This window comes from Trachurus trachurus, assembly GCF_905171665.1.
Source record: "Trachurus trachurus genome assembly, chromosome: 22".
NCBI classification, from domain to species: domain Eukaryota; kingdom Metazoa; phylum Chordata; class Actinopteri; order Carangiformes; family Carangidae; genus Trachurus; species Trachurus trachurus.
Window position 1 is genome coordinate 14,816,736 of NC_139907.1, and position 25,282 is coordinate 14,842,017.

At 41.4% G+C, this 25,282-nt stretch overlaps 3 protein-coding genes across 4 annotated transcripts; all 3 read right to left on the bottom strand.

The window, feature by feature from the left end:
- Positions 1-107: 107 nt before the first annotated feature.
- On the bottom strand, positions 108-6,808 carry orc3 (origin recognition complex, subunit 3). 2 transcript variants are annotated; one of them, XM_083997525.1, is made up of 20 exons: positions 6,740-6,808; positions 6,547-6,598; positions 6,359-6,456; positions 5,865-6,003; positions 5,656-5,760; positions 5,385-5,557; positions 5,121-5,266; positions 4,771-4,930; positions 3,749-3,862; positions 3,512-3,645; positions 3,314-3,377; positions 3,081-3,197; positions 2,900-2,979; positions 1,719-1,852; positions 1,443-1,534; positions 1,235-1,332; positions 987-1,128; positions 747-863; positions 430-509; positions 108-244 (listed from the first exon to the last, which is right to left on the bottom strand). In XM_083997525.1, the coding sequence occupies exons 1-20, from the start codon at positions 6,761-6,763 to the stop codon at positions 139-141; spliced, it is 2,175 nt and encodes a 724-aa protein (XP_083853651.1). In that variant the 5' UTR covers positions 6,764-6,808; the 3' UTR covers positions 108-138. The 2 variants fall into 2 exon arrangements, with proteins under 2 accessions (XP_083853651.1, XP_083853650.1); XM_083997524.1 differs by having other exon boundaries at positions 1,443-1,537.
- Positions 6,809-7,830: 1,022 nt separating this feature from the next.
- znf292a (zinc finger protein 292a) lies at positions 7,831-19,868 on the bottom strand. The gene is made up of 8 exons (XM_083998142.1): positions 19,705-19,868; positions 17,567-17,721; positions 16,377-16,455; positions 15,937-16,072; positions 15,591-15,793; positions 15,155-15,291; positions 14,477-14,618; positions 7,831-14,345 (listed from the first exon to the last, which is right to left on the bottom strand). The coding sequence occupies exons 1-8, from the start codon at positions 19,852-19,854 to the stop codon at positions 8,169-8,171; spliced, it is 7,179 nt and encodes a 2,392-aa protein (XP_083854268.1). The 5' UTR covers positions 19,855-19,868; the 3' UTR covers positions 7,831-8,168.
- A 1,217-nt stretch (positions 19,869-21,085) lies between these two features.
- cga (glycoprotein hormones, alpha polypeptide) lies at positions 21,086-22,569 on the bottom strand (the record flags this gene model as incomplete). Its single annotated transcript, XM_083998266.1, has 3 exons — positions 22,467-22,569; positions 22,044-22,219; positions 21,086-21,160 (listed from the first exon to the last, which is right to left on the bottom strand). The coding sequence occupies exons 1-3, from the start codon at positions 22,558-22,560 to the stop codon at positions 21,086-21,088; spliced, it is 345 nt and encodes a 114-aa protein (XP_083854392.1). The 5' UTR covers positions 22,561-22,569.
- Positions 22,570-25,282: the final 2,713 nt, after the last annotated feature.

A 25,282-nucleotide genomic window follows, 5' to 3' on the forward strand; every position in this document is an offset into this window, starting at 1 on the left:
AATAAAGATGGTTATCGGACATTAACCACATCTTTTATTATAGGTGACCTAAGTACAAAATATCATTTCATGTCACAACTGTTAAGCGCTACAATGACAGGAGACGGTATCCTAGCTCTTCCCTCTGGGTTGTGCTGGTCAGCAGCCTCCCCAGGTGAGTCGAGCCACGTGGTCGGTCTTCTGCTTGGTGGACTTGATAAAGCCCAGAAATTCAAGCTCTGATACAGCTTGGATGAAACGAGCACTGGAGATGAAGTTGAGGAAAAGTGGACAAAACTACCACACCACAACAACAGCATTTGTCAAGTAACTTGTGTCAACAACTAACTTATGTTATACATCACTGGAGCAGTTACATACAGGCACCAATGTAAGATAAGATGCATGATGGGAAATAAACGTGTGCATAGATAAATTGGGGAAGGATACTGTTTGACTTCATCCACTTTCCCGAAATTGTCTGAGTCTGGATCGTTGCCCTCGGCTCCAGAAACCACAGTGGCGTAAGCCTGAAAACAAACAAAACACGTTTCCGTTCATGTGAGTGTTCTGTCCACGCTGGGCCGATATTTGATCCAAAGATCAATAACACACATTGATCATTGGGATCAATACGGCCTTTTCTACAGACAAAAACAAAGCCAAAGTTGAAAGGTTATGCTTTTGTGTTTTTAAAAAGTGTCTTCATAAACACGTGTTTTTCTTTGACAGGTTAAATGAAATTAGCCTCCGGTGTGTCAACTCACCTCTAACCAATCACAGAGGTTGATCAACCTGCCGCACTCCAGATGAAGCTTGTAAGCGATGCAGATATCAGGAGCGGCATTAGAGACCGAGCCGTCCTCCGTCTTTAGCTTTTCATTCTGAGAGCAGAGAATGAAAATGCCTTCAACAAATGTCTCTGTCACTTTTCTACAAGATCTTGATTATAAACCTCCAGCTCCTCCTCTTGCTCAGGCAGGTACTTGATAAGGTGAGGGACGCACCTGCAGGTAATAGTGGGGACTGCTGAGAGCAGCCTGAATAGACGTGCGAGGTGTTGCGTTGAGATGGCGTCTCACGATGGCAGATGAGCTGTAGTAGCAGACTTCGTAAAGTGGCTGAGACTCAGGGGGAGACAGGTGAGTCCTGGGCGAGTGAGAGAGAGATGTTAGCTGTAAAACATTTCTACGATGGTTCACAGAATGAAATTCCTCAAACTTTTTAAAAGAGCGAGAAGGAAATCTGTTTTTACTTCACTAAGCCGTCGATAAACTCGAGAGCTTCGTTCCGTAGAACCTCGAACGGACTCAGCTTCTTGGATCTCCGAGACTCGTTCATCTCCAGCAGCGTCTGGAATGTTTGGCCATGTGCAATTTATGTATTTAAGTATTATAAAACACCAAGAAAGTGGAGAATCTTTTCTGATGTACAGCTGATACGCCCCCATAAAAAAAACGTACCTTCTGTAGCTGGAAGAGATCTGTTTTCTTCTGAAGGTTTTTGACTGGAGAAGTGATACTCTCCTCCACACTGGGGGCAGCTTCAACAGCTGCTGCTGTTTAGAGTTTAGACACATGATGAGAATTGACAGGGAGGGATTTGTATGCATTACATTTCCATTGCTTTTTCCACTTATATCAATAATTATCCAAAACAAGACACATCCCAAAGTGGACATTTAATGATGGAAAATGAGGAACATATTAACCAAGTTCAACCCCAGGTTTGCCACTTACTGTCCAACTGCTTTAATTTGGCGAGCAGCTCCTCCAACTGGACCACAGCCTTCTTCATCGTCTCTGACTTGGCCGACTGCAGAATCTCTGCACACCTCTGGAGCAACGTGATCAGCTCGTCTTTGGCCAGCATCCTGGAGGGAGAAAACCACAGGAAGGTAAAAACTCAATAGCACAGTGGCACCTCGGGGAGCTAACTTCACACTGGGATGTTGTTGTTGTTGGACTAACATCTGGTTAGGTTAGGGGAACTGGTGCATGGTGCATACATAGGAACAAGGCTATCTTACTGAATATGGTTATTTGGGCACCAGGAGGCGCAATGACCATCCAAATCTCAAATGTAGATGATTTCAGGATGCAATTCCAAAATGTTAGCAATATCAATGGGATGGCACTTTGCAAACAGTTTACTATATTTTTTTTTTTACTTGACCCTCTTCTTTTTTCTTTTTCCTTTTCCTCTAAACAATGCAACACGAGATAATTAAGGAAGCTGGATATAGTATATGATGATGATTATGCTTTTGTTTTCAATTTTTGTTCTATAACTTACTTATGTTATTACAAATTAACTTGTGCTTTATTTTTGCTTATACGTTCGAAAAAATTTCAGTTCAATACATCACATCGACAACACTAAAACATTTGTCATGCTATTGTGGGCTTGAGACTTTTTATTTCACAGGTTTTTCTTTCTTCAGAGCCAAGACACTGTAGGGGACAGACTTTCTGAAAGGATAAACAACTACACACATTTGTGGCTGTGAATCAGCAGTGAGTTGTGTTTGTACTTCCATGTAAACAGTTGGTTGGTTGTTCCCTTCATGCTTGTTTGTTTACCTTTTTTTTTTTTTAACCTTAACCCCTTGTTTGAAATGCTGTGGGCAATCCCTCAGGTAAAGTGTGCAGATGTGCAGATTTATGGAAAGTGGGTAGTGCTCAAAACATCTGCGAGAGAGCCTTCATACATTTGATGATTTGACAGTGGGACAACCCTAAGCCCACATGGATTTAGCAGGAATGTGCCTCAAAGTCCATAAATCTGTGAATGTGGACATTAGGATTGGGTCTAGGAATATCTCAACAGCAGGCAGGGGATCTAAGAGTTTGATTTTTTAAGTCTGACATTCATTTGTGGGTCCCACTTGTTAACATACAGATTCATTATCAAGGCTTACTTCAAAAGCTTCATGGCTGACTGGTAATCCTCGATCTCCCACACGTTCTTCTCGAAGCATATCAAATGCAGCTCCCTGATCTGTGGTACAGAGATGACTTCAGTGTCACATCAAACACAAGGTGCAAAGCTTTTAGGGTCAAAATGTTGCATTGTAGAGACACAGAGGAATGAGTTCATACCTGTTTTCCAAGTGGGTACCGAGGTAACGAAGAGGTCAGAGTGTGGAGACACTTCAGGATGGGGTAATAGTTCTTGTGATATTGACGAAGGTCCTTTATCAGCCTCTGGCACACCTCCTAAAAACAGAGGCGGTGACCTTTGGTGTTAGACTGTGTTTGGTTATGCGTGTCATTATTGGCCAGTGTTTCGGGTGTAGAGATAAAATTAAAAAAAACAAAAAAACAAAAAGCACCTTTAAATGGTCATCATCCTTCAATAGATTGACCTTTTCCTGTTCTTCCTGCTTCTCTATATACCTGCAAAAACACTCACTTAAGTTAGACCAGATTTAAAGGTTCATTTTTAATTTGAAAAGGTAAAAACAAACCATGAAAATCCCTTCTACACAGGCACATCAGGAGGTTAAAAACAATGTGTGTGCAGCAGGTACCTCTTAAACGACGTCAGCTGCCTGATCCTTTCCAAATCGCGGTGACTGAGCTGCATCACATGAAGCAGAGCCTCCTTCTTGTTGCAGCACAAAACACTGAGAGGCTGGGAGTGGAAGTGCTCCAGCAGGGCCAGCTGCACAAAGTCCCAACAGGTATTTAGACTCACACACATACACACATCTGAAATAGATCCTCAGACAACTTGACAGATACAGCATTTGGAGGCTTCTCTGTACCTGAACACCCTTGATAAAGTTCCTCACTGAGAAGTCATGGTAGAGGAAGATGCTGATCAACACCTGCATCACTTTACCATTGAGCTTAAAAGGGAATCGAGGCGTCAGGATCAACTGGAAACACAGACAAGATTAAAAAACAAAATTAACTTCCTTTAATTTAAAATCGTCCAGTAACATTTTAATTCCAAAATGTTATTGGGGGATAATTACAAAAAAAAAAAATTGAAAACCAATAAACATTATGTTGAACCCATACCTTTGTTACAAATACTTAAAAAGGACTAGTGTGTAGGACTTAATGACTTATTAATGTCATTAAATGTATACTGCATATAGGTGTTTTGTCACCCGAAAGTAAAAATTGTTTTCTTTCCATCATCTTAATCATAAGCCCTGAACATCTACATAGGAAGCAGGTCCTCAGTTTCCACAGTAGCCTAGCACAGACAAATGAAACACTCTCTATAGAGCATTTGTATTACCTGAAGGCCACTGTAGCCTCTCCTACATACTTGGAAAAGGAGGTTTGAAGGGAGTGGCTTTCAGTCGACTGCATTCTGAAATGTCACCACTAGATGCCCTAAATCCTACACACTGGTCCTTCAACAAAAGGGAACAGTATTTATTACAGGGCTGCTGGGAGTTACATGCTGTGGCCACCTCTTTATCCATAAATTCCCATTTGAGATCATACTGCAAAACATAAGGTTATGTGATCAATGATACAAACCTGAGCCTGATTACAAATGCTGCAGTTTTTAATTAAGCTGCTTAACATTATTTTAAATTTTATAAAATCTCCATGATGTAGATTTTTCACCTACTATTGGGAACAAGTAAAAAAAAATTAAAAAATGTAACTTGTTACAGTCATGATAATTAAAAGTTTAGTAATATTCAGTATTTCAACACAAGTGTCTTGGCACCAAGGTGAAAATGAAAATCTAACAACACCACGATGTGACTCTCCAGTACGTTTCCTTTCCTATGGACAGTGCTGCGTGTCAGTGTGAAACTACCTTGTCTATGACGGTGGCCAGGTGCTGGGTGCAGGACAGGGACTGGAAAAGCTCAATACACAGCAGGGAGGAAACGGAGTGAGGCAGCATGTGCTGGATGGTGCTGGGTGACGTGGCGATACCAAAGATGAACATCAGCGGAAGACGTTCAATGTACCGGCTGTGGAGTAGAGTTCAGAGACACTGGTTCTACTGACAAGGCTGAACCACAGCTGGCAGGTTTGTCAGGTATTTGTCAATTTAGTTTTACCGGATGCTTTCAACAAGGTCATGATTATAATTTCTACAGAAGGTGATCTGGCATTGATGAAACAACACAGAAACAACTGAATTCAAGAGTTTGTTGTTACCTGCAGATGAGTATGAAATCTTGAAGGACTCTTGGGTTGAAAGCCTCCAAGTCTTTGAAAATAACCACAACAGGAGGCTGCTGCTGCTGCTGCTCTTTGGCTGGAGAATTACGCTTTTTCCCCGGAGTACCACCACTGCTGGATTTCTGAGAAAACAATGGTTTTGCTGCTTTCAGGTGATCCCAAAAATGTTTTTTCTTTTCTTTTATATCAACCAAGCTGTAAATGTTACTGTGTGGTGCTAGCTTTGCCTTATGCTCTCACCTTTGTTTTTGCGTTGTACCAGTCACAGAGCGTACTGAGAGAGCAGTGAACACTCTTGTGGAGCTGAGCACTGGTCTCCTCAGCTGCCTGCTCCTCCTCCTCCTCCTCATCATCCACAGCTACCACTGTATCCATTAACCTCTCCAGCACCCTCTTCATCAAATGCTTCAATACTGAAATAAATAAAGCAAAAAATATACATTTGAAAGCTCAAACTGTTATAGGACATCGTAGAGTCATTGGAGTACACGTGATGGGATGAATCTGTTACCTCCACACTCCTTGGCCTGTACAGAGGCCACATGAGGAGTGACTGACTGCTGGAGCAACTCCGACAGACTCTGAAAGGTCATGTCATGATCCGGGACATTCACACCTGTGGAGGACATCACATAAAAAGAGAAAGGCAGTTGAAATGTTTTGTTTTCCATTATTTTCTAACTTTTTCCAAGTCAGCCACTGTCTGATACACAGACATACCAAGGACTAGAGCTGCCGTGGGAATCTCACTAGCTCTCATCTGTGACGCCCAGTCGCTGTGTTGACGAGTGGAAGAGCATTTCCTGGTGAAGTCCAGCAAACTGTCCAGGATTTTCCTGTTGAGTTCATCCTGTAAAACCTTACATGCAAAAAAAAAAAAAAAGTTAAACAGACATCTCCTTCATATACAAATTCACCCTCTTGTCGATCAGTTGCAGACAGTTTTATTGTATTAGTGTTCAAGCTCTCACATTAAAACACTTCGTGAATTCATCAGGTTTTGTTTAAAACCTCTTAAACAATGCAGTGTGCTGTGTTTTTGTTCTGTAAACATTGCACAAACGTTTTTGATATATAATCAATGATGCTCTTTCAAATAAATAAATGAATCCTGCAAACTATATGGTAACAAGAGTTATCACAGCATTTTGACCTCAGTTTTCTAGACTACAATCTGTTGTGTGGCATGTTGAATTCATTGAACGTCGTGTTACCTCTGTCTGTGTTTTGATTTTGTCCCACAGATCCTGACAGAGTTTGAATCGTAATTCACTGTTCTCAGAGCCTTCACAGCCGTCAGTGAAGTGGTCCTCTGTGGAGAAATGACAGTGTTTATATGTGCTGTAGGGCTGTCATGTCATATGACAGCTCTCCACGTTATTTGTTTAGCAACAAAACTCACCTAAACTAAGCGTCTTTTTCTTCTTAGCACTTGGCTTGAAAACGAAACAGCCCTGAAAATATGATCCGTGTCAGTTATTACAATAACAAACCAAGTAACAAAAACAACAGAATAAACTTTGACGTGGCCGTGTGTGTGTGCGTGAAAGATAACGTTGTCTACTCTGCAACATAATGTCGGAATATCACGTTACCTTTGACACAGACGATGTAGACATCTTAGCATTTAGCTGCACGGAGCCTGAGAGTTACACAAACATGTGTATTTAAAATGACGATAGTGAACCGGACAAAGCAGCTGTTGCTTCCCGCCAATGTGACGTGTCCGGAAAAGGTCGTGTTCAGCTGCACCGAGCTGTTCTGGTGTGTTCATAAGATAGTCAAGTTTTATGGAAACCCACATAACAGATAACATGCATCGCTGGTCAGAGCCTTATTTAGTGACTGCAAAATGTGTCTTTTGGTTTTAGGTTTCCACTCTCAATTAGGTTTTCATTGTCGTTCTGCACTTCTGTTCTCAAGGCGGTTGATTTTTTTAAACATCGCTGATCTTGAACATCCTCGCCCCCATGATTTCCCTGAACTCCTTGCAGCTTTATATTCATATACAGACGACTAATATGGAAAGTGATGCAATAATATAAATATCTTCACACCTTCATGACTTTATGTTGATATTTAAGTTATTGGTGCATGTTTAATATTTTTGCTTTTATCAGTCGACATTTTATTTTATTTTACTTTATATTATAATCCAGGTATCATAAAACAAAGAGACCTGTCTGCATTTCATGCAACCTTATTAATGTTGACCTCTGGGGTTTCCTATGCAAACATTAATAGTGAACGAATACTTAAAATACTACTGCATAATGATCTTTTTTCTGTCAAACCAAGTCCTGTAAACGTCTACTTTGTAAGGATAAATTCACAGACAACTACACTTAAACTATAAATTTCACCTCATTTGTCAGAAATCCAACATTGATTATGTGGGATTATGGCAAACCAGTTCCACAATACTGTAAAAATCAAAAGTATCTGTCCATATTAAACAATCATATTGTGTTATAGCAGGATAGTGCAAAAAGTTAGGTAGCCCGGTGAACAAATATTATTCTATTGTTTTATACACCTATAATAAGTATCAGAAAACAATACTGGCTACACAGAAAAGACCCGTTCACAATATTTTACAAAAAAGAAACAGTTACATTTTATTGAACACTTTGTGGAAGACATGTAAATATTACAGATAGGTCTACTAGTGTTGAAAAAGGATAAAATAAATACAAACAGAACTTGAAATCCCATAGGGATATATAAAAACATAGTTTTTCTTTAAAAGTCTCCATTTAGCAAAAGAAAAAAAACATCTTCAGTACTAAGCATAAATACAAACATGTTTCTAAAATCTATGCCCTATAGATTACCTGGTTATTATAACTAACATACATACTTAAAATCATCCGAGACATTTTTTCATTAAGTACAAAATAGGCCATTTCGTCGTTAACTGTGACCATAACTGTTAACAGTTGGAAATCTGATGTGTTAACAAACCATTCTGCAGCATAACTTCTCAAATCCTGAGTGAGATTGACTTGAAAACAAAATATTGGGCTATGATCCGCTATAAAGCCACTTTTTTATCATGACCATGGGCTTCATGTCTTGTAGCTGCTTTAGCAAAAGATCAGCACCGTCTGAAAATGTTTTATCCATGACAATCTTAACATTGCTCACTGATTTGAGATTTAAAGGATTTCTGAAGTCTACGAGGTTTTCACAACCTCTAAATTCATCAGTTATTTTACTTTTCATTGCAGATTTCTGTTTGTGAGTTTGTTGTCTTTTGGACGGTAGTTCAGCACTCGGTTTGTCACTTAATTTCCTTTTGGAAGGGTGGGTGGTTTCTGAGGTTTCCAAGAACTTAAGGAAGGAGTCCTCAAGTCCTAGAGGCTTGAAAGACCCTGACATGACCATGTCGTCACGTTGTTCTTGGGATGTAGGGGTACCAGGATTTGAGTTCTCTCTTGAACTGCTAACAGTCGTACGGTTCCTAAGGGTCTGCATCCTCTCTGGACAAGCTGGTTTATGTTGTACAGGTTTCCTGGGTCGGCCTCTTTTAATTCCCCCGTCTGTCCCAGTGGAAGCTTGAGATTCTGCACTATCGTCGTTGGAAAGCTTGCTGTCATCTTGGCCTATTCTGTCCACCAGATCCTCTGTTTTCTGGTCACTGGGCTTTTCGCCCTCTTCTGGCTCTGTCTCCTCAGAGGACGAGCTTGACACGCCCTCAGATTTGTTTGCATCTTTGAATCTGGCACGTGAGTACTTTTTGCAGAAAATGAACTGACTCCTCTGATCTTCGATGTATCTTTCTGTGAGGCCATGAGTGGTGTAATGCTTAAATATATTTCTTTCAGCCCTCTCCACTGCATCACAGCCTATGATCATGCATGGATACTGCAGGGCTGATTTCTTGGTGCACATAGCTGATGCCTCCTCATGGGATTTTAGTGTTGGTTTTCCAAAACTAGTCCAATGTTCAATGGACTTCCCTTCTTTCTTTTTAGTGTTTTTCTTCTTCATTTTAAATTTGCTTTCTACATTCTCTTTCCCATTGACCCCTGTGAAAAGCCCTACCGATTTAGTCCTTCTTCCATCACTTGTTCTGGGGTCATAAACATATTCATGCTTTTTGATCAGATGACGGAGGAGGTTTGATTTTGTAGTGTAAACACGGTCACATTCCTCATACTCGCACCTGAAGGTGGGGTCAACTGAGCCACTCTCAGAGATGGCGATTTCTTTGTGAAAATTCTTAATGTGCTCGATGTACTTGTCCACAGAGTTGAAAGGGAGTGCGCACTCTGGCCGGTCACAGTCGAATGTCCCTATAGTCATGCTGGCCATCATGGCCGTAGCTTTGTCGCGGGTGAACTTGTGTAGTAAGAGGTAATGCTGCACTAATCTTGTGATTCCCATGAACACTCTTGAGCAGTTTTTCACTTGACACCTGACCTCATTATCTTTTCCTATGCTCGGACTGCTCTCTGGTCCGTTTTTGACAGGAGACACCTCAGGTTCGGGTTCAGGTTCAATCTTGGTTGGGGGCAGAGACGCTTGATGCATGGCCCTGTAATGTAGGATCAGGTTTTGCTGGATGGTGAATGCAGCGGTGCATCCTTCGTGAACACAGCGATATGGTCTATATGGGCTGTAGGCGTTGTCTGCGTCGCACATTTTGAGGCTCAGCCTTTTCTGACCTTTCTCTTTCCTCTGAGAGTCATCCTTTGTTGGTGTGTTTTTGGAGCTGCCTGGTTTCTCTGGGGAGGATGAAGCAGATGTAGTAGGAGAGACGGACTTTGGCTCTTTAACTTTGCTTAACGTTACGTCTGCTTTTCCCCGCTGCTCCTTTGCTTTACCAACCGGACTGAGTTTCTCTTTTAACTCACATTTCAGTTTCTCATCTGGACTCTGGTTTACAACAGCCACTTTAGGCTGCTCTGGGCTGCCTTCAGGTGGTGGCGCCACCTCACTTAATGACCTGTCATTCAAATAGTTCTGGGGTGATGGTAGTCTTGTAACAGTTGATACATCCGGCGTGAAGCTCTCTTTTACTGCCTCTCCTTGTGAAGTCACTTTATCAGCTTCTGGGTTGAGTTCATTTTCTGTTTGAGGTGCAATTGCAATGTCAAGTGGTTCCTGTTTAATGGCAGATAATATAGCTGACTGTGCAGACTGTGGTGTCTGACTGATATTGGCATCTGTGGTGGGACGACTAGTAAGCACATTATCTTTGTTAAGCCTAAATGCACGCCTGTTTCGAGCGCTGATCCTTAGCTTTTGCATTTCTGCCTTTGATAAGCGGTGGACTTTCTCATAGTGAATTCTCAACCCTGTCGTTCTGGTGAATGTTTTGGGGCAAATCTGACATGGATATGGAGATAGTTTGGATGGTGTTCTTTTTAGCTCCTCTATCATTTCATTTGAGAAGTCATGCATTTTGCATAAGTGCTTGAATAACGCCTCCTTTGTCATGAACGAATACTCACAATCGTCCTGGTCACATTTAAAAGGTTTCGGTACCTTTTCAGGGGGTTTGTCATCACTCTTGCTTGGGACTTTACTCTTTTCTCTGTCCGGGGCTTTTTCACAATGACTGACATTTTGCTCTAAGGACAACACACTCCGCATCTTCTCTTGAGCAGCCTCAATCAAATCCAACCTTTGAAAGGCATGTGAAATTTCCATCAGGTGATCCTCTTGATAAGGTACAGTGAGGCCTGGATTAGACAACTCCACTGTCTTCTCTTGCTGGTTTTCAGGGGAAACAGTGAAGGAATTAGAATAGTCCATGATATTTGTGTTTTGGGGCTCTTGTTTCAGCGCCAAAGGTGAAGTTAAAGTGGTCAAGCTACATGATTCTTGTGAGAAATCACCGTTTGACACGTTATATATTGCTCCATTATTGTCAGGGACATGTGGGTCGTTGAGGAAATCAAGAAAAGACGTTGGCAGGTCAGCAGTCAGGTCGATCTCATCCAAAGGTCTGCACTGCGAGCGCTTAGACAGGTGACCTCCGAGAGATTTGGTGCTCGTGAACTCTCTGAAGCATCTCCTGCATATGACTTTGCCATCCTTGATGATAGCTGGCCATTTGGTGCGTTTGCTCAACCTGCTGCGTTTTCCTTTCTGCGCGTCAGGGTCGCCGCCCTTTTCCTCCGCGGGGCCGGCCTCACATTCCGCATTGTGACAGTCCTCGTCATAGGGGAAATCTGTATGGACGACACTTTGTGGACTGAGCATGCCGTCCCCAGAGTTGTCCATCTGGTCGTAAACAGGAGTGGACACGTTCTCTGTTTTAATGATTTCATTTGTGGCTTTTAATGCAACTTGCGCTTCTGGGCTGAGACATTTCAAGGGAATATCAACTGATGGGCCTTGAGTTAGACAGGGGTTTTCAGTCTGAGCGTAAGGTGGGTGGTAACTTGCTTCAGGGAGGCTGTCAATTGTTGAGATACTGTTTCCATTATCCAACTCTCCTGTCATACTTGCACTGTTTTTTCTCACATCTACACCCTCTCCACTCCCCTCGGGGTGCACGAGTCCATACTGATGCCCTCCATTATGCATTTGGCCTCCATTATCGAGCATCAGGGAGCTGGACACATACTGAGACATCAAACTGGAATCGGAAGGAGCCTGTGACATAGCGGGACCGTGTATAGCTGCCATTGAGTGATCTCTATCGGCTGGGAGAGATGCTGTGGGTTGATAAGGGTCTGCCTGCCACTGAGGATAGCTGCGGGAGGGGTAGTCATTCATGTTGAAGGCATCTGGATAGCAGTTATTCATGGGAGGTGAGGACCATGACTGGGACATGTCAGACTGCATCATCACGCCAGGATTGTTTGGACTTCCCCATGGCGGGTAGACTGTGGGGTTCACCATTGGAGTGATAGGCACAGGCTCCATTGATCCAGGATAACATTGGGCAGGTGAGGATGAACATCCCACTGGATAATCCATTTGTTGCACCCCAAGTTTGTTGCATAGTACTCCTGGCTGGTTCGGCGGCCTGTTACCCAGGTTCTGAGACTGATTTGGTGAAACCGGCCCGCTTGGAGCCTTTTTCGCTGTAATTTTGGCCACTTTGTTGTATTTCTTTGCCAACTTCCAGTCCTCAAATATTTCAGGGTGTTGCTTCTTCACATGCCTGGACAGACTTTTATTTGTACTGTATGCCCTTGTGCAGTCATTATATGGGCAGCAATGTAGGTTCTCTTCACTGCCAGCAGTAACAGCAGGCGTGCTGGAAGGATATCCTTGCAGCGAGGAAGGAATTTCAGTCTTGATTTGACTTGGAAACATGATCTGTGGGATCGCTTTTGGAAATTCGTTACCCTGTACGTTACTGTGCCCGTCTCCCTGCTGACCTGCCACAGGGTTCGCTGCGCTCTGGACGGGATACTCGGGAGGAATCTCACCTTGTCCAGCAACATGTTGATGTGCGTGTGGAGCTTCTGGTGGTGCCTTTGCATCGGCTGGTGCTGCGGTGGGGTTCGTCAGCGGAGTGTAGCATTTCTCTGGTTCTTTCATTGCGAGCTCTGCCGCTGGGTTGAGCATGCTTTCGATCGAGTGTTTCACCCTCACAGGCACAGGCTCAGGCTCGTTACCAGCTGCTGGTGATCTGCATGGTGACATGTTTTCCTTTGATGCTTCCTTCATATAAACATCTGTATTAATCCGCTCTGGGCAAACAGCAGCGGAGGATGTGTCATCACTGCTCTGGGTGCTCTCAGGTGGTGGTCCAGCATTGGGAGTGACAGGAGGAGGGCTCTGAATATTAATGGGCAAGTTATTTACTGTGGCATTTGCACAATGATTCTGTTGGTGAGACAAGAATTGAGACTGTGAGTAGAATATTTTGCCACAGTTATCCGTTTGGCAGGTGTAGGTTAAGTAATGCTGAGCCTCGTGATCGTACAACAAGTAGGCCTCGCTGAAAACTTGGCCACAATTAGGGAACATGCACTGGGCCTTAAATTCTGGGTGTGTTTTTCTATGCATGAGGAGCTCCGAATTGGAGTTAAAGTTGGCCTTACAATCCAACTGTATGCAGATGTATGGTTTGCTGCCACAGTGCATCTGCAAATGATCATTAAGATGTCTGACATTAACAAACTGCCGTCTGCAGTACTGGCACACCACTTTCTGTTTTTGTATCTCTAAAAACCTCATGGCCTCTTCATCATCTTTGTGAGATCTGACGTGAGCCATGAGGTTACGGAAAAATTTGAAAGCCTTGGAACAGTTTTTAACGGGACAGAAACAGTCTTGACTTATCTGTGGATCAGATGTAGTTTGTTCTACCTTAATGGGAGTTGCCAATTGTTCCCCAGTTTGAGGTTCAATTTTAACAGGACTCATGCTTGTCTTGGCAGCAACCTTTGAATTTTTTGACGGACTTTTAGGGGACTGAGGTGGTTTGGTTACTTTCCTTGCGGCTTTCATTGCAGCCAGTCTCTCTTTGCAAGATTGCTTTACATGTGATGCTACATGTGGCTCTAAAACCTCCCTACTTTCAAAACTGTCAGCACAAATGGGACAAAGGTACACTCCATCTTTGAAATGCTTTTGAGCGTGGCGGACAATTCTGTGACCCAAGAACTCCTTGTCGCACAAAACACAATACTGCATGTAGGCCCGCCAATTTCTGAACCGAGCAGACACAAAACCCTGCTCTCGAAGTTTTTTGGCCTCTCTGTTTTTTTCTCTTTCATCTGTGATTTCATTGAGTTCATTCGTAGTGGTTAACAGAAAATCCTCCAGGTCTCTGTATTCAGGAAGCTTGCCAAGAGCACTTTCCACCTCTTGTTCGTCCGTGTCATTGAGTGTGTCAATAGATGACACAATAGCTGCCTCCTCGCCCATCAGTGCCAAGCAGTTGCGTTTCAGTGTTTTCCAGTCCCAGAACTCTGGATCAAAAGGCCACTGTGTCTTCAAGGCCAGCAGTAACTCGCAGCGTAAAGAATTGGGCACTGGTAGACTCCCGTCCTCCTCGGGCTTTTGGTCGGGTTCGTTGTACAGTGACTCCACAGCGTAGTATGAGTCGACGGTGGGCTGGAGGAGGAACTCTGTCAGCTGGCATGCACGCTTAACCTCTAGATCTGTTGGTAAGAGGCAGGAAATAGTCTTGCAGATGGTCGATTTGCTGTCCTTATGGTCACTGGAGGTCATTTTCAGAGCTTGAATGCACATCTCCACGCACACTGGAAGCCCCACCTCTCCAACCTGCAGAAAAAAACAACAACAACCCATAAGTGCAACGGTTTTGTTTTTTAGATCAGAAGCAGCACACTATTGTTGATGTGAGAGTACCGATGTGAGACTTCTGCTATCAGTGTGTGGACTATTTTTCTTACCTCGTTTTGGATTACTTTGATGAGAAACAGAATATGACAGACACTTCTGCAGAGAAGAGCCATATCTTTGCTTTGTCCAAGAAAAGCATCCGCAGACGACTCCAATCGCATGAGTAGCTTACTCCAGAACAGTGTGAGTTCCCTGGAAGACATCACACACACACACAATGAAAATCACTTCTCATCATCAATTAATATCCAGCTTATTTTTCAATTATTCATTCAGTCTACAAACCAAAGCTCAATCAGTTAAACAGCTTAAACATTTGACGTATTAAATTTACTATAGTGTAAGACTGTGAAAAGCAGGAAATGCCACATTTAAGAAAGTGAAACCATCAAATGTTTGGTAGTTTTCCATCAAAAATTACATTAATAATGAATCAATTTTTAAAACTTTAAACTCCCTATTTCCTCTCTACTTGTTATGGTTTTATTTGAAACAAAAAGTTCATGTGTTCAGGTTACAAATAACCACACATATCAGCATGCACTTCTGCATACTTTTAACTGTGTGTTGGTGATGCAAAGCTGTCTCAGATTATTGCATACTTATCACACAGATTGCTTCAGTTTGGACAAAAGTCAATTGCATAATAAATATGTTCCACGATAACTGTACTCCTGGGAGTAATTTTCTAAGTGTTCGAAGAGTACTTATCTGAAACAAACACTTACCAGGCACAGTAAACATCTCCTTGAAGGAGCTGTCGCTTGAGAAAGGCGGAACATAAGCAGAGCGCTCCTTTCTCGTCTCCCTCCGACTCCAAGTTGCAGATCATTTCAAGAGCATCTTTACAATCTATAGACGCAATCTGGGAGAGAGGTAATGAAAGAAACAGTCAATTTAAATGAAACTACATAAAAGCTACATTTAGCAATATTATAAGTGAGTGATTTGTTCAGTTTTGGAAGATAATTACACATTTTCAGTGTAATAGCCCATTAGTTGCAATGAATCACATAACATTTACTTACAATAATGTTACACGTGGTATATTATAAATTAAAAACAGCCCAATTGTTTTGTTTCAGCAGCGTAGTACTTATCCAATGGTTAAACTTCATGACTGTGTGAATAAAGAACTGTATTGCAGTGTGTCATCCTTTTTACCTCTTCCATTAGCTGCTCCTGATTTTTTGTCATGCAGATGCAGAGCAAGTAGATTTGTTTGAAGTTCCCTTTTCCTTCATATCCCGGATACTCTGAGCACAGCTTCGCTAGGACAGCAGCCTTATCAACACTGTCCACTTTGATTAGGTGCTTTATTCTCATGTTCAGAAGCGTTGGGCCTTCTAACTCGAGAAACTCATGAACTAAGAGACAGAAAGGGAAATAAGAGGATGGAGGCAAAATGTGAGATGCAGCTCAGACCAGAACAACAAGTTCATGCAAACTACAACGGTACAGGTAGGTGGGTCTTCACATCAATACAAAACTAAGAAAAAAGAGAACTAACCTTGCTCCGTTTGAGGGATTTGCTTGGAGAGGATGCTGCTTAGTGTGGTGTTGGACCAGACGCCACCCTGCTGCGCCAGAACTGCGAGCAGGCAAAGCTGTGTGCTCCCACTTTCTTGCAAGAGGCTGTGTGCCAACTGCAACAGAAGACAAACACATATGCAGTAACTGAATTACTAAAATGTCAGTGAGTCATGCTTAAAATGTTACGCAGTCAGGAGTCTGAAGTACGAGTTACAGCAGTGTTACTGGAGTGAATTTGCCTCACATCATTCTTGTAAAGAGAGGCCACGGACCCTGACATTTCAACCTACATGTTTTTGTTTCTTCCGTGCAGAAGAAAATCAAGTTCGTTCTAATTACCATACAACATTTCATTGCTTATCACTGCAAAGATAAGCCTCAGAAAAAAAGTGCACTAACAGCCCTGAGGATACTGACCTTCATGGAGGACTGAAACTCCTCCCATAAGGCACCAGGGACGTGGTGGGGCAGTAAGAGCAGCAGCTCTGCACAGCTCCTGCAAATCCAACACAGTCGTTTGTTAAAGGCAGATTTAGGTCAAGGATGTGCACACAGTCCACAAATTAAGGGTAAGCATACAAGAATAAACTATTCTCAAAGTGTCGAGCAGTAAAAGTCAGAGTGGCATTTTGGAAATATAACAGAGTGGTGGGGGTTATAAATCATCACCAGCAGCAGCAGAAAGACACCGACATCCATCAGTGTGAGGGTGGCGTTCTTATTTAATGGTCACTGTTTTGTTAGTAATGCTGGTGCTAATGAAAAACACTGATAATAATAATTCTCAAAATGACCAAAATTAGCATTTAGAATCCTTGATTAATTAACCTATCTATGTCTTTTTCTCTTCTTTCATTTTGTGTATGTGCCGTGCCTCCGTGCGCAAATTACATTCTGTAGCTCATCCCAAATATGTCGAAGCTCCCCAAGAGGTACCCTACATTTCTATTCTGTATTACAGCCTCAAGGTCTTTGCCACATCTGAGCAAATTGTGCAAATAGCTCGAATAAGTCCAGTGGACTCTTTGCAGAGTATTCACTAACTTCTCATATCTACATTTCCTCTGGGGTTTGGGTGTGATTTGTTTTATTTTTCTTGTCAAATAGTGTCCATCTTTAAAGTAATATCTAAATAATTACAGTCTGTCTTTGGAAAGTCTCTGCCCCGAAACAAAACTACACCAGTTGAACTGCAGAGCAAAAGAATGAATGTTATGTCTAATGTTACGTCCACATCCAAACTCTGTAACCCCATCTATGTCGCGTTAAACACTAGGACCTGATTGCTAAAACGTACTGCACAACACTTTTCTCATGCATAAAAACAGAGCAATACATTTATGTAATTAATAAAAGTTGTTGGGGTCTTTTTAAGTATAATTTTTGGGCATTTTTGCCTTTATTGGATACTAGTATAGTATAGAGAGACAGGAAATGGGGAGGCAGAGAGAGGGGGAATGACAATGCACTACACAACATCCCGTAATTAATAAAAGTTCATGAGTTATAAAAGTTCATAAGAGAAAAGTGTTTTGAAAGAGCATGAAAATAATACAGGATTGAATAACTCTTTTTTCCTACTGACATACATGTCAGTTTCTACTCACAGTGCTAACTTTTCAAGTAGGAGTGGCACGTTTTCACATTCGGAGGAGAGACAGGAGGCGGCCTTAGCAAAGCTGAGGATGGCCACAGTGTAGACCTCCAGCAAAGGCAGTGGATCCTCATCAGTTTTCCAACGGCCAGCATGTTCCACAAGGACCTGAGGAACATTTAAATACGACAATAAGAAACACTGATTCTGCTCATTTTTGGAATCAAAAACTGCTGCACAAAAATAAAAATCCATGTTTTTTGGAAACACAGTGTGTAAATGATGAATAAGTGTGCTATAACAATGTTGTTTGTCAATTCATAATTCACACCAGTCAAGAAATAATGCAGAAAATCAACATTCCCCGCTTCTTAAAAGTGAGGATTTGCTTGTTTTCTCTGTTTTGTGTGATTATAAACTTAATCTCACAGAATTCCTGAGACATTAGACGAATAAAGCATCTAGCCTAATTTGGAAATGCACCTTTTGACTGAGCAAATCTGGCTGGCATTTTTCACAATTTTTCTGACACATTAATCTCAAAAACAAGCAGATTAACCAACACTGTAAATAGTAATTAGCTCTGCTATTTTTTTTTTACAGCCTTAAAAAAGTATCTGTACTTTTTCCGAGCTCTGTGTTTATCAGTACAATAGGTCAAGCACATTTTGACAAATGCCATCTGAATGATCACAACTGACAGCACCAACAATCAAATCCGAACAGTGAGAAAAACTGAGAACAAAAGTGTAATGGCAATTTTTTTTTATACATTAAACTTTTAGATTTAAGGCCACAGCAAACTTTCAGGCTTACACAATGACATACTTACACAAACTATCTAAAAAAATAGCTTTTTGATAAATATTTACATTGTTATTACAATCTCATTATATAAGATTCACACACAAAAAAAAACCCAAACTTTAATGTGCTTCTGCAAGCAGCTCCATTTTTATCCTCCCCCTCTTTTTTTTCCATCACCCAGCTAGAGTAACGCCAAACCTGCATCAATGAAAACTCCCTCCATTTCTTCCACACACTGCACTCACACAGATCCATTTCACCCCTCAATCACTGTTTTTTTCCCTACAACTGCTGAGATAAAGCTCCACCAAGACTTCACCGCACAAAGCTCCAGCTCTCAGTCCGAGGCTCGTCCCCGTCTCTATATTTTTTTTTCCTCAAATAACTTTGAAACTGAATGAATTTCGTCGCTGCCTCGTAAACGTGGTACAGAAGCGAAAAGCAATAATCTCACACTTTAATGCGGTGTAATGACATCAATCTGCACTGCATCGCAGGTATATGGAGACCTCGCATGATATTTACGTGGTCAAGGCAAATTAATGAGGAGGATGGATGTGTAATGGAGTCAGTGACCACTGCCACACTTTCCCTTTTAAATCACTGCCTCAGCCAGCTGCAGGCACATCGGTCGCTAAAAAACCCTGACATCAGCTTCACATCTTTTTATTTATTTCTGGCGCTGTGTGTTTGTAATGAACACTTTGCTCTGGTGTGGTTGGCAGGATTAATTAGTGCAAAAGGCCTGGGCTAGCACCTTGGGGGGAAGGAAAAAAAATCATTGATCTTTCGGTACAATAAAGCAGCTTTCACCAAAGTAACCCATTTTTTACACCAAGCTAAAACCTACACAACCATGGAGATACGGTGTTATACGTTTCAGTGATGTTTCCTGCACTGAGCACAGTCATGTAATTTAGTGCATATCAATGCAATCGCCCTGTAAAATCTCGCTAACGTAGCTACCCATTTTTTGCACAGCATGACCACTGCACAGGACAGGGGGACCCTGCATACCAGCTAGCAACATTCATCTGCTGTTAGCTATCTGGCCTGGAAAATACGAGTAATACATGCACAGTGCGCGTACACCGGTGTGACTTCTCGCCACATGGATACTTAGCGTTTGCAAATAAGTACATGCCACAAGCAAACATCACTGTCGGAGCAGCGGAAAAGCACCGAGCAGCTTTTTTTTCCCCATCTTGAAATGCCAGGCAGCTAGCTCAGGCAGCTAGCCCCCTTTAGCTACATTGTTGTAGCAAACGTAGACGCGCATCCTCGGCCAGGAAGCCAGAGGGGCTGCAGGCTGCCCGGGATGAGCAGCAGGAGAGCGGGGCTAACCTGGCAAAACTCCTGGCAGAAATGCAATGAAGCCTCCAGCGGAGACTGCGGACTCTCCTTCAGAGCTGTGGTCAGACCCTGGAACCGCTCTCGGAGCTCCTCGATAGCTTTCCGTGTGTCATATTCCTTCTCTGCCTCCCCCTCCGCCATCTTCACAACAATCACGACCGCGTACGCACAGATGTTACGCTGCCAGACTCGCACACGCACGCGCACGCAAGAGGGGTTTGGGGGGGTTATTTGGTGGTGGGGCTGGGAGAGCACACTGTGTGCTTCGCATACAACCTTCCCATCCTCCCCAACCCAACCCCGCCTCACCACCCTGATGTCAACAAAGCATCCATGACCTTACAGTGTCACACTCTGGACACAGGCTGGATGTGATGTGTTTGCTGACCAGCTATTCTGCAGGATGTCTGGGTGTCTGGGTTCCTCCTCAACATCCCTGATGTCGTATGCACATGCAAGGATACTGCAGGGTATAAGCTTTGACCTCCAGACAGTGCACACACCATGCAGTCTGCTCTGTTTTTTTTTCTACATACTGTATGTTCACATAGCAAAATGTTCACTGTCTTTCTTCTCCCTGCGGTGTGGTCAGTCAGAGTGGAGAGTGTTAGTGGGGTCATCTTCACTAGCCCTGATTCACTGTGACTTGCTCACTGACACTCCAGCGGGGCAGATGTTCACAAAGAGGGGTCGGTCAACTGAAAAATCCACAGCTTGACATAAAAGACGGCATGAAATGCATCATATTGCTTGGTGAGTTATGTAGATTTTTGTTATGATTATGTTTCTGAAATATGGAATGGTGTAATGTGATGTGTGCCACAGTGTATGACAATTTATACATTTAATCTCAGTCTCAGATGATGGCTAAATTACTTCCCATCATGCACATCAAAAAGACCATTCTCATTTCATTTCAAAATAAATTGAAATATCCAAAGCTGCAGCTCTTTTTATTGTCTGTTGGCTTTAATTTGTTGTTATTAATTAGTTTCTTGACATCTGTTTGGCTCAATTTTGAATGAAGAATTAAGCCTTTAAGCAAACTCAAAGTCTATTTTATTGTTAGCCTGTTTTTTTGTTTTTTTTAGCAACACACAGAATTCAGTGTAAAATAATGAAAATACAACATAGGCAAGGCAAGGCAATTTTGGTGCATATTTTAATTGCTTTTCGATCTAGAGTTAGACATACATATCTATCAATGCAAAATTGTCAGCCAAAATTACACATCACGGACACAGGATTTCAACAAAAAATATTATCTGGCAACTCTGGAACATATTTTTTAAAACAGAGAGTAACTTGTGCATATTAGAAGATAACTTGTTGCCAAGCTGAGCGCTGCTGAACGGTTTCCAGTTCTTATGGGTCATATCTTGTGAAAATAGCAGGTGCTGCAGTGGCAGTCCGTGTGGTTTTTCACTATGATGCCAGCCACCTCTGTCTGAAAGAGAAACACAAGAGGAGGATGAGTTGAATACTGAGTCACATCAGTCTGCTGCAGCAATTAATGTATAGTAAGATGTTTTTTTTGTTTTTTTACCAGAATAAGTTATCAAAGCCTCTTAATTAAAATAAACTAAATTAAAACCAAACATTATTCAGAATAACACAGTGGTGGAGCGCATCTTTGAATTAAGTAAAAGTACCAACATTACGCTAAGAAATAGTCCACTCAAACCTGCATTAAAAAATTGTTGAAATAAAAAGTACAGAAGTATTGTCAGCTGAAAGTGTCAAAAGTTCTCAGAGAATTGATGTTGACAAATATTACATTTATTAATGGTCACTAACTAAATTCTGCTGTTTTGTGCAATGTCAGAGAACCTGATCACTCTGGACCTCAAACAAATCCTTAAATGAATCCACGTGATTCTGAATGAAAGTTCCTCTTTTGTGGAACTGTTAAATAGAAATCTTAAATCACTGCAGTCACCAAGCCAAAAGAAAGCTATACATATAGCTACATATGTAGTATATTTTTAAAGTTAAAATCTTCTTCATCTTAATTTGAAAAGAACAATGGATTGCAAATTATTTCCTCTGTATTTTGGTAGATTAAAAGTTTATAGCAATAAAATATACTCGTTTCCAAACTAGTCAACAGCATTTTATCTGCAGATTCTAGGAGGGAAAGATTTGTGATTTTGTCAGACATTTTTCCCTGTCTCAATAGCAACAGACAAGAAACTAGAAGAAGCCAGATCTAAACATGGGTTGTAGCAATTACACACAGTATGCAGCTTTATCATTAGGAGTCTGCAAGGCTCATCTCAATTCGCTGTATGGCACAAAGCTTAATGAGTTTTTCTCCACCAGACCTGTACCTTGTAGCTGTGCTTTGCGACACAGCATGTTGCCTCCGACGTGATGTTCTTTGGGTTGTTCATCGTCCTCATGGCCTTCAGGGGTGTCGGGTACGCTCTGGAGAAGCAGCAGCCCATGCACTGGTAGATGTTGGGGAAGAGATTGTTCCTTCTCAGCGTGCACTCCTCACAGCCCACTACAGAAACATGATAGTGGTTTACAAGCAGAATCATAAACTGTGAATCACGGACAGTTTGAGGTATTGATTAAAACTTGAAATCTGAGATAAGATCTGAGTGTAGACTCGTGGAGAATGCAGATCATTACAGGCAGATAGTGCTTATTTATTGGTTTATGATACAGGCATTAACAATAAGATACCAGATAAGATGATATGTGATTACATTTGTCTGAGAGATGCAAATAACACGAATAAATCTTACTGTTTGACGGGTCAATGTTGGGGTAAGAATCAGCTATGTAAAGACAAAAAGACAAGAGAAGGAAAGACAGTCCAGCCGATCTCACTGAGCCCATTGTGGTTGCAGCAGTTACCTGGAGAAAAAAGAAGTTGGAACATCTATCAATCAAAACCTTATCAATGAGTAAGTCATAAATACATATTATTAGAGTATTACCATGTTGAGAGAAAGTGTCCTCTTCATTGTGCCTCTGTACAAGACCCCTTTATATGGAGGACTCCCTCTCCTGTCCATCTCATTTTATACCAGTGTTCCTGGGCAACTTCCTGGATTAGGTGAAAACCTATCAACCTTATCAGTGATCTCACTGACTCACTGGCCTCTCCGCTACCTTCCTCATAATCCCTTCATAGAACATAAATGATAAGAACAAACAGTGGAAAGTCAAAACAAACTTCTACCATCCTTCCATCCTGACTATGAATGACCCGTGTAATCCCTGGGTTTTTTGTTACTTGGTAACTGAGGGTTGTTATTATTTTTCATCTCACAGCAAAGGCAGGGTCATTAGTTGAGGATTTTCCTGGTCATTTTGGTTAACTACAGTTTGAACATCAGCACAGGCAGCATGTGAGTGGATAATAAAAAGTAAGTGTATGTCATTGCTCTCTTAGCCACATTGAAATGTATTCAGTCCTCCACAGTGTGACAAATTTTTACATACTTTTTTAAACATTCAACACATATGATATGGCTTTCCTTGGTGATGGATGTTATGAGTTGCTGTTGTCCTTCCTTTGTCAAATGTACATTCATTACAACCATAACATTCAGTAAAAAATCTAATAAAGTAAGTGTAAATTGAATTTTCATGTTGTCCTCTGTTGTGAAGGTTCTGATCTTTCAATGCACTGAGTGACGGCTTCCTGGGAAAATGAATGAAAGAAATAACAAGAGTTTTCTTGCATTAACATGACAGAAAAAAAACTTTTGGAAAAAACTAAATTATTAAATTATTTTATGATGTCACCTGAGTTCAAAGGTGTGATACATATTGTTTCACTAGTTTCTGATATTTCATAGCTAAAGTTATGAAATAATCTGCAGATGATGGAAGCAATCATCTGCAGATTATGTGCTGCCTAATGTTGATTAGTTATGAATGCAATACTGTCTTAACATGCCTATTATTATTATTTATTATTATCAGATCATGTTCGCTTGAAAAACAGTAAACTTTATTAAACAATGGCAATTTTTGCGGTGTGTATAGTCTTTTTTTTAACCTTTTGTTTTAAATTAAACATTAAACTCCTTGTTTCAGTGCAATAGCACCTTAACAACTAGACGATGGATGAATGGAAGAAGCTGTATAAATGGATATTTAATAGCTGCGAAGGAGTATCCATCTGTCCACCATCTGAAATGTCAAGGATGAATATGAATTTATTTTGTATTTCATCTGTGTGTTTACTTAACTTCCCATGTCCTGTGTCCTTGGTTGTGCTGGTGATAAATCCTCAGCCTAAGACTCGTAACTCAATAACTGTGGAGGACAAGATGTGAAGTCACAGAGATGTCAGGAGGCTGTGTTTTTTCCGTCTTACGTCATTGCATTGTTATCACTTTTGTTTTAAACCTTACAATAAGTGGTAGGACTACTAATTTCATTCCTGCTGATAAGATTGATTAACTGTAGTGGTGTACAGTCATTGTAATAGAATGAAATATTACCATACATCAATCAACTGTAATGGTAACGCTGTTATTAGTGTACTTATGCATTTTTATGTGTCATAAAGAATAAATTTTTCAGTAATAATAATCCCAAACATCAGCTGATATAAATGAGTGACAACCCCATTTCTCAAGATGAAAGCTTTTTAAAACTGATCTTATTTTTCTTGGTTCCTTATAACACAAGACTCACCCTGAATGAAGTGTGGGCGACCATTAAGTTCACAGAGAAATGGAGTCAAGCAGCTGAGAATGAAGGTGACTGCTCCACGGCCTCTTGAATGTCAAACAAAACATGTTTCTGTGGGGTTTTTTTGTAGGTTATGCAAGTAGCCTACAACATCAGCAAGGCCAGATGTTCAGCATCATAAGCAGACTTGCAATGTATTACTGTATCTCAGTGCTGCCTGTTTCCTAGGCTGCCTCCTTGTATTGATCTGGCAGACTGAGGATGAGCACCACAGGGATGTTAAGCCCCAGGTGTAGAGCAAATGCTGTGGTGGTCATGCTCAATGAAACACAAGTCCAATATATTCTCAGGGGCTCTGGTGTCAAAACAGTCACAGTTGCTGCTGAGGATATAGAGCAAGGGAGACATGGTGAGGTTAGCAGGTCATGTGTATAGTCAGCCAGTCTCTGCACAGATCAAAGCCAATGTAGCCACCTAGAAGTCAGTGACACCTGAGAGCATGTGGTAGTTTGCTGAGATTTGTAATTTTCTTTTGAAGCTAATGACTCCAGTGTTCACTGAAGCAGCAAAGAGAATTGTGATTGAAAATGAATATGAAAACCCATCAGGTCTGGGCTCATTCCCAGCTCAATACAGCAAAACTGAGGGCTGGCTAAAGGTACTCATTAAATGAAAGAATTTCAACCAACTGAGACAAAGCAGCACATGGAAGTCACATCACAATGGTGGTTTTTCTTGTTGGTAAAAAAAAAAGAGCATTGGTTGTTTCATGACTTGGGAGAAATGCATATTTAGCCATAAAGCTGCTTGCCTCCCAAATTTCAAAATGTCACACTATAGCCTAGATTACAGTAAGTATTTACCAGTTTATTGTAGACTCACTTATACTCCTCATCAGATTTAAAGGAAC

Excerpts from the sequence above, each read along its gene's own strand:
- znf292a (XM_083998142.1), bottom strand. The coding sequence starts at position 19,854 with ATGGCGGAGGGGGAGGCAGAGAAGGAATATGACACACGGAAAGCTATC. Across the intron at positions 16,456-17,566 it reads CTACTTGAAAAGTTAGCACT|GAGCTGTGCAGAGCTGCTGC; the intron begins GTGAGTAGAAAC and ends TTGGATTTGCAG. Across the intron at positions 15,292-15,590 it reads AGGAGCAGCTAATGGAAGAG|ATTGCGTCTATAGATTGTAA; the intron begins GTAAAAAGGATG and ends CCTCTCTCCCAG.
- orc3 (XM_083997524.1), bottom strand. The coding sequence starts at position 6,763 with ATGTCTACATCGTCTGTGTCAAAG. Across the intron at positions 5,761-5,864 it reads CACGGCAGCTCTAGTCCTTG|GTGTGAATGTCCCGGATCAT; the intron begins GTATGTCTGTGT and ends TGTCCTCCACAG. Across the intron at positions 3,863-4,770 it reads TGGCCACCGTCATAGACAAG|TTGATCCTGACGCCTCGATT; the intron begins GTAGTTTCACAC and ends CTGTGTTTCCAG.